Source organism: Hemibagrus wyckioides, linkage group LG08, assembly GCF_019097595.1.
Source record: "Hemibagrus wyckioides isolate EC202008001 linkage group LG08, SWU_Hwy_1.0, whole genome shotgun sequence".
NCBI classification, from domain to species: Eukaryota; Metazoa; Chordata; class Actinopteri; order Siluriformes; family Bagridae; genus Hemibagrus; species Hemibagrus wyckioides.
This window is the reverse complement of record NC_080717.1, coordinates 9,728,847-9,736,698: the sequence shown is the minus strand read 5'-3', so window position 1 is coordinate 9,736,698 and position 7,852 is coordinate 9,728,847. Positions and strand designations below refer to the sequence as shown.

Below are 7,852 nucleotides of genomic sequence, written 5' to 3'. Positions count from 1 at the left end.
CTGTGACGATGCTTAGGTGGGTGGTACGGGTCAAAGTAACATCCACGTGGATCTCAGGACACAAGGTTTCCCAGCAGAACATTGCCCAAAGCATGACATTGTCTCCGCCGGCTTGCCTTCTTCCCATAGTGCATCTTGGTGCCATGTGTTCAACAGGTAAGTGATGCACACGCACCCGGCCATCCACGTGATGTAAAAGAAAACGTGATTCATCAGACCAGGCCATCTTCTTTCATTGCTCCCTAGTCCAGTTCTGATGCTCATATGCCCATTGTTGGCACTTTTGGCTGTATACAGGAGTCAGCATGGGCACCCTGACTGGTCTGTGGCTATGCAGCCCCGTACACAACAAACTGTGATGCACTGTGTATTCTGACACCTTTCTATCAGAACCAGCATTAACTTCTTCAGCAAATTGAGCAACAGTAGCTCGTCTGTTGGATCGGATCACACGGGCCAGCCTTCGCTCCCCACATGCATCAGTGAGCCTTGGCCGCCCATGACCCTGTCGCCGGTTCACCACTGTTCCTTCCTTGGACTACTTTTGATAGATACTGACCACTGCAGACCGGGAATACCTCACAAGAGCTACAGTTTTGGAGATGCTCTGATCCAGTCGTCTAGCCATAACAATTTGTCCCTTGTCAAACTCGCTCAAATCCTTACGCTTGCCCATTTTTCCTGCTTCTAACAATGTTCACGTGCTGCCTAATATATCCCACCCACTAACAGGTGCCATGATGAGGAGATAATCACTTCACCTGTCAGTGGTCATAATGTTATGCCTGATCAGTGTATATCCCCTAACTGCTATTCAGTGAAATTGTTTTGTATTGAAATTACATATCAGAAAGTCTTTTTATGTCCTCACTCACATCTGACTATAAAAAATTGATGAATCAGCACATCATTTTTTTTTCAATTACTTTAAGCAAATATCGTCTGCGAGTCTGATGAATTTGTCCAGAGGTGGACAAAATAATTAAAACACAAGTTGAATTATATAAAAAACAAAAAGCAAATAAATAAATAACCAAATGTATTTATGGTGTTCCACAGTTAATAACAAAATTAACAAAAATGACAGTGGACAAGAAAATGCAGAGCAACCCTGCTGTTCAAATTCCTCATCATGAGAGAGAAAGCAACCTCTTACAAGGTGATGACAACTACCTGTCTGATGGGGAGAACATCTCTTTTCCGGGTCCTCTGATGAGGTGAGTGCTTATTTCTCCTCTGAGATAACACACACACACACACACACAAACTGAACATTCAGCAGGAATGTTTGGAAACATATCATCAGCTGGTCAAGGTGTATGTTCAATAATCTGTATCCATCCATTACAGCAGTAAGATTCAGATGGAGGACGTGATGCGTTTTATCCAGAGGAAATCCCAGGAGTGCCTACAAAAGGTGGAGGAACCTGACCAGAAGGAGACCTATTTCTTCTGGAAGATGATGGAGCTGCATTGCAGCAAAAATGGAGTAAGCGTTTTAGTTGACTTTCACAGCAAAATTACTCACAATAAAAGCAGCAAGAGATTTAATAAGCTAAATTTGTCAGCATGAATAAATATACTGTGTCTAGAGTAGTGATGGAAGTTAAGCATGTTTCTTTTACAGAAAGCAGAGCTGGCAGATGCTGCAACTGTCCTTTTCAAGAACTACAGGCTTCTGAAGAAAAGGGTATAAACTTGTCATTTTATGTTGTAATATGTTATATTAGCTATACCTTTGTTTATTAATGCATCAGCATCACCATCTGTCTACTTTTTGTGTTGTTTTTGCTTTATGTTTTGCTGTCTAATGTGCCAATTCCATCTACAGAGAGCGGTTAAGAACCAAGATAACTGGTGTCTTTCGCTGGCGAAACTTTTGTGCTCTGCCGACCCAGAAGACGAGATATTGGATGCTCTGATTCAAATGGGACAGGACCTTGGTATGGATAACATAAACAATATTCTAGGAACTTCACATGTTGTGATCGGATCATGAACTCTGGACTGTTGCACTGACCCAAATCCTTACATGCATGTTTGGTCTTTCATCTGCAGACTCCAGAGGACTGACCTATGCTGCACAGCTGTGCTACGTAGCTGCAACGGAGGAGTTGCAGATTTTACAGAGCCCCAGCTTTGAGCTCATTGGCTGTAACAGGTATTGTGTGTGTGTTCGTGTGTGAGAGCGCTTGGGTATGATTATTCTTCTGACTTGACTAAGACACTTTTCTCTTTGTACAGTCTGCCAATCAGGCAATCAGCCATAAGGGAAGCAATTGAACGAACGGAGGTGTATGAATACATATGCTCGCTGACCACAGGGCTTCCCCAGCCAAATTTCCAAGTTAGAATTTCTCTTTGTATTCCTTTTTAATATTCTTTTTACCAAACTTAAGGATGAACTTTTTTGCTAAGATGGAATGACTCTGTCTGTCTTAGATCTTCAAGTGCTATCACGCCAGCAGGCTAGCCGAGCTCGGCCATTTCGACCAAGCCCTCGAGTACTGCAAGGCCATCGCTACAGCAATTGCTACTTTACCACGGCAAATCACCAAGACCACGATGAAAATGACCATTGCGGTAAATATGATTATTGATACTTGTAAAATGATTCCAAGGTTTTATATACAAAATATTTAGTCGGATTATTTTCCCCGTCTGTCTCGTAGCTGTCTGAGAAGCTACACCAAGGGAAGGAAGAAGAACCGGAGTGGCTGGTAAACCTTCGTCAGCTGTACGCGGACGGAGTGTATAAGCTGAAGAACTCCGAACGTGGCCTCATGACTAGTGAGATGTTCAGTCTCCAGCGTCCACGTCAGGAAGGCCACATTACACCATGGGGTATGTTCATCCACCATTTGGACATAAAACTGTACCTAAAGAATCACACAGCAAAGAATTTACAGTAATGATTTAAAGTCCGGTAAAGATTTTTAGCACACGTCTGTCAGATCTTTAACACATTACACTGGGCCAAAACAGTCTAATCAGCTTCATATATTTTGCCTGAAAAGGTTTATTAAAAGGTTTGAATTTAATATGGTCATATTTATATAAAGTGTACGTTAGTCTTTGGGTAAGAGACAGAAGGGATCAGAGCTTAGGTAGCTGAAAAGATGATTTCAGATTGATTTTTCAAGACGACACACTTCTTATTTGTTACTGAATGATTGTATATTTGTTTAACAGAGGTGTTTGAGTCCCTGTACACTCCGGGAGAGCTGCTGGGTGAAGGAGGCTTCGGGAGCGTCTGTGCAGGAGTCCGTAATGCTGACGGAAAACAGGTAAGCGGACTGCACATCTACAGTTCATTTGCACTAATCGACACAATTCATCACAACTTATATGTCTTAGTGAGGTTTTCTATAAGAATGTAATTATGTGTTGTATATGCGAACAGGTTGCCATTAAATACGTGGGGAAGGAAATGAATGAAGCTTTCATCACCATTGTAAGTAAACTTCCTTTACTTCTGAGGTTATGTGTGGAATTGTGTCAATTACTAATCCAAGCCTTTTATACTGTAACATTTCTGTTTACCATAATTTAGACCTAATCACGCCGCACCCATGCTAAGTGTGTCTGTTTATATTTCAGCCTGGAGAGACAAACAGCCTTCCTCTGGAAGTTGCTTTAATGCAAATGGTGTCCAAGCCATATTGCCATGAAAATGTCTTGGAGCTGATCGAGTGGTTCGAGATGTCGGACTGCTTCATCTTGATCCTGGAGAGACCAATCCCCTGCACAGACCTCCGAAAATTCCTAAAAGGTCACAAAGGGCGACTGTCTGAATCACTGGCAAAACACATCATGCGTCAGGTGGTTCAGGCCGCTCGCCACTGCTCTGAATGTGGTGTCCTGCACCGTGACATCAAGCCGGAGAATATTCTCATCAACACCGACACACACCAGCTGAAGCTGATAGACTTTGGCTGTGGTGATTTGCTGCAGGACACCCCCTACAGATATTATGCAGGTAAGCACATCATAGGTCTTGGAAAGAATAAAAACATGCAGTGGACAACCATTTTTGTGACGTTGCTCCTTCTGTCTTTTTCACTCAGGAACTAGAGCTTACTTCCCACCTGAGTGGATATGTGAGGGCGAGTATATGGGTGATCATGCTACCGTCTGGAGTCTGGGAGTTCTACTGTTTGACATGGTATGTGGAGAACTGCCCTTCTGGTGCGAGAAGGACATCGTTGCCCGGGACTTGCACTTTGCTAACGACCTGTCCGAAGGTGAGAAAGTCCAAACACATCAAGTTTAGATATGTATAGTAATGTTGGAAAACTTGCCTTTCACAATAAATGAATCATATTAATTGATTTTCCAAAATCTAGAATGTCTGACTAAATGTCTCTCTCATCACTACACACAGGTTGCCGTGACCTGATCCAGTGGTGTCTGGAGCTATATCCTCACTGGCGCCCAACGTACGAGCAAATCCTCAGCCACCAGTGGTTTGAGGAACCTAAGAAGAATGTCAAGGTGAGTCAGTGAGAAGAGATTAGACTGTAATATATCGAGCAGAAACATGCTATACTAGTCCAGATTACATGGCTTGTACTGCTCAGTAACAGAGATTGGTGTGCTTACCTGATTATATGAGATTACACAAATCTAATCACATAGAGGCTCAAAATAAAAGAGATTATCCTTGATAAAATAGTTTTCAATGAGATCATCTAGAAGTAAAGCTAACAACCCATTAACACACAAAGTAATCTGTGGCTATAGAAATGTTCAGCTCAAAAATAACGCTAAGAAATATGTAGAACACGTTCATTTCACTCTTCTATTCTAGGAAAGTGAAGGCTGTTTCTGTTTAATTCATTTCTGAAGATGTGTTTGCATTACATGCAGTCAAATATTAGGCATATCCAGTATGATTTATGACGTGTGAATTAAGTATGTACAATATTTTTTTCTGGTACAGAACCTGTGTCCTCTTCCTGAGAACATCATCACGCCATGGGGTATGTTAGAATCCACCATTTCCAAAAATGTTGCTGTAATGTGTTGCTAGTGAATGTATAACTTTTCTGCAGATTTTCTTATTTCAGCTTGATTTGAATGATGGTCTGTTTGTTTAACAGAGGTGTTTGAGTCGTTGTACACCCCGGGAGAGATGCTGGGTGAAGGAGGCTTCGGGACAGTCCGTGCGGGAATCCGTAATGCTGATGGCAAGCAGGTCATTAGACTGTGCATGACATCTACAGTCCATTTGCACTTAGTAACCATTGTTAAGCGTTTGAAAAATGATCGATGTCCCTGAGGGACAATCCCAGGGTTAAACAATAACACTTGCCTGATTGTCTGGGGCAAAAATAAAACACACTATGTCAGAACAGCCGAGTTAAAAAATCATAGATTTTGCAGGGAACTGTTTAGTAACTGAACTATGTAACTGATACCACTGTGACGTATTTAAATGTTTAATCTTCAGCAAATGCTGAAAATTGGTCTGATTCAGTTGTGTGTTCAGTCAACGTAAAGAAACCGCATTATTTAGTGTCAATCATCTGCAAAGTGAGAATTGCAGCAAACTGTTGGCAAAATGGGAGTATGAGGCTAAGCCAGTCTGAAGCCTATTGGAATAGATTCATTTTATTTCTGATCACAACTCTGTAGAAATTATGAATTGTATATGTTCTGTTCATGTTTTACAATAAGAATGTGCATGTTTCTTTATGTCTGAACAGGTTGCACTGAAATATGTGGGGACCAATAATAAATAACACCCACCTGATAGACCAAATGATGTGTCCGTTTACTCAGTCCTACTAAAATAATCCTAAACTACTTACCTTCAACTTAGAGTTCACATTCAGATTGTATTCCCTATCATCCATAATAGATATCTGAATCATTACCAGTTCATACCTTCGTATTGTATCATCTCTGATTCAGTAGATTAGAAGAATTCGCTCCAGTCCAGGACTAACTGTATCTGTTCGTATTTCAGCCTGGAGAAACAAGCAGCCTTCCCCTGGAAGTTGCACTAATGAAAAAGGTCTCCAAGCCGCTTCCTTGTGACAATGTGCTGGAGTTGATTGAATGGTTCGAGATGTCCGATTGCTACATCTTGGTCCTGGAGCGACCCAGCCCATGCATGGACCTCCAGCAGTTCCTTAAACATCACGACGGCAGATTGTCAGAAGCACTGGCTCAGAAAATCATGAGCCAGGTGGTTAAAGCCGCTTGTCACTGTTGTCAAGCCGGTGTTTTCCATGGTGACATCAAGGCGGAGAACCTTCTCATCAACCCTGACACGCTGGATGTGAAGTTAATCGACTTTGGCTGTGGAGCTCTGCTCTCTGACACGCCCTACACAGAATATGAAGGTAAGTGCATAATAGGTAGGAGACAGAATCAAAGAGAACGAAGTGAAGTTTCCACAGTGCTGACGGTGCTCCTTCTCTCTTTTTTGCTCAGGAACTTGGAGTATCTCTCCACCTGAGTGGGTGTGCGATGGAGAGTATTTCGGATATCCTGCCACCATTTGGAGTCTGGGAGTTCTCCTTTTTTACCTGGTCTGCGGACACATGCCCTTCCATAATGAGGATGACATCTTTTACAGGAAGATGTACTTCGCTCCCGGCGTGTCTGAAGGTGAGGAAATGTAGAAGCATCACCATTTAGAACTGCTGAAGTTTGTGAAACTGGCATTACAAGATGAATTGATTTTTGAATAATATTAATATCTATCTAAATGTCAAAGCACTAGCTATAATATCTCATCACTGCACACAGGTTGCCACAATCTGATAAATTGGTGCCTGGACTTGGAACCTGAATGTCGGCCCGCATTTGAAGACATCCTAAACCATGAATGGTTTAAATCTGGTGAAGGTTCTTTTTTCTTTTTCTTTTCAAGCAAAAGCCATTTGCTGTCATTGCTTAACTAGCCTGAAATAGTGAATACTTAAGCATCGGCTAGTCACGTGACTGTCACATGATCGTACTGCACTGAGAGAGTTCTTGTGGTCAGTCAGTATTGTCAGAATTGCCTGAAATCTCCGCTGTTTCTTGGGCAGTTTGCCAGAGCTGCGCTCCAATTTTGTGGCGTTATGTTATGTTTTGTATTCCTTTGCATTTTGATTCAAGTTACCTACTGATGTCCTGATTATGTTTTGCTTAATTTTTGTTATAATAAATATTATGTTTAAATTATGTTTCCGCCGTGTCATCTCCCTTAATGCTGCATCTTTGCATCTTGGTGTAACAAATAAATATATATAACAAAAGCAACAAAAGTGAGTACACCCTAAGTGATAACAGCTGTACATCATTTAAGCATGCAAAGTCACATGTCCTATTCATCATGTTCATGTGTTTGTCAGCTTGATAGGACCATACAAATTTGTGTATCTTATATTAGAACATTTAAAATTTAATGCTTTGAGTACAATTCACTCAACTGTTAGTGGGTGGGATATATTAGGCAGTAAGTGAACATTTTGTCCTCAAAGTTGATGTGTTAGAAGCAGGAAAAATGGACCTGTGTAAGGATTTGAGGCAGTGTCATGCTTTGGGCAATGTTCTGCTGGGAAACCTTGGGTCCTGCCATCCATGTGGATGTTGACACGTTCCACCTACCTAAGCATTGTTGCAGACCATGTACACCCTTTCATGGAAACGGTATTCCCTGATGACCGTGGCCTCTTTCAGCAGGGTAATTGTCGGAACTCAGAGCCCCCTCCGAGTGGACATATCACCGGGTGGAATTTTTAGATTGTGTCTATTTCTCTTAGCTTTCCATAATCTTACCCAATGAACTCAATAAACTATAAAAACTTAGCCAAAATAAAGGAGATCTCAGTCAGCAGATGAGAAGAAGCAGGTT

General features: G+C 41.7%; 1 protein-coding gene across 1 annotated transcript; it reads left to right on the top strand.

The window, feature by feature from the left end:
- Positions 1–5,989: 5,989 nt before the first annotated feature.
- LOC131357981 (serine/threonine-protein kinase pim-1-like) lies at positions 5,990–6,632 on the top strand. Its single transcript, XM_058397413.1, has 2 exons — positions 5,990–6,350; positions 6,442–6,632. The coding sequence occupies exons 1-2, from the start codon at positions 6,011–6,013 to the stop codon at positions 6,630–6,632; spliced, it is 531 nt and encodes a 176-aa protein (XP_058253396.1). The 5' UTR covers positions 5,990–6,010.
- Positions 6,633–7,852: the final 1,220 nt, after the last annotated feature.

Coding starts and splice junctions, on each gene's coding strand:
- LOC131357981 (XM_058397413.1), top strand. CDS start 6,011: ATGAAAAAGGTCTCCAAGCCGCTTCCTTGTGACAATGTGCTGGAGTTG. Junction 6,351..6,441: donor GCCCTACACAGAATATGAAG/GTAAGTGCATAA, acceptor TTTTTTGCTCAG/GAACTTGGAGTATCTCTCCA.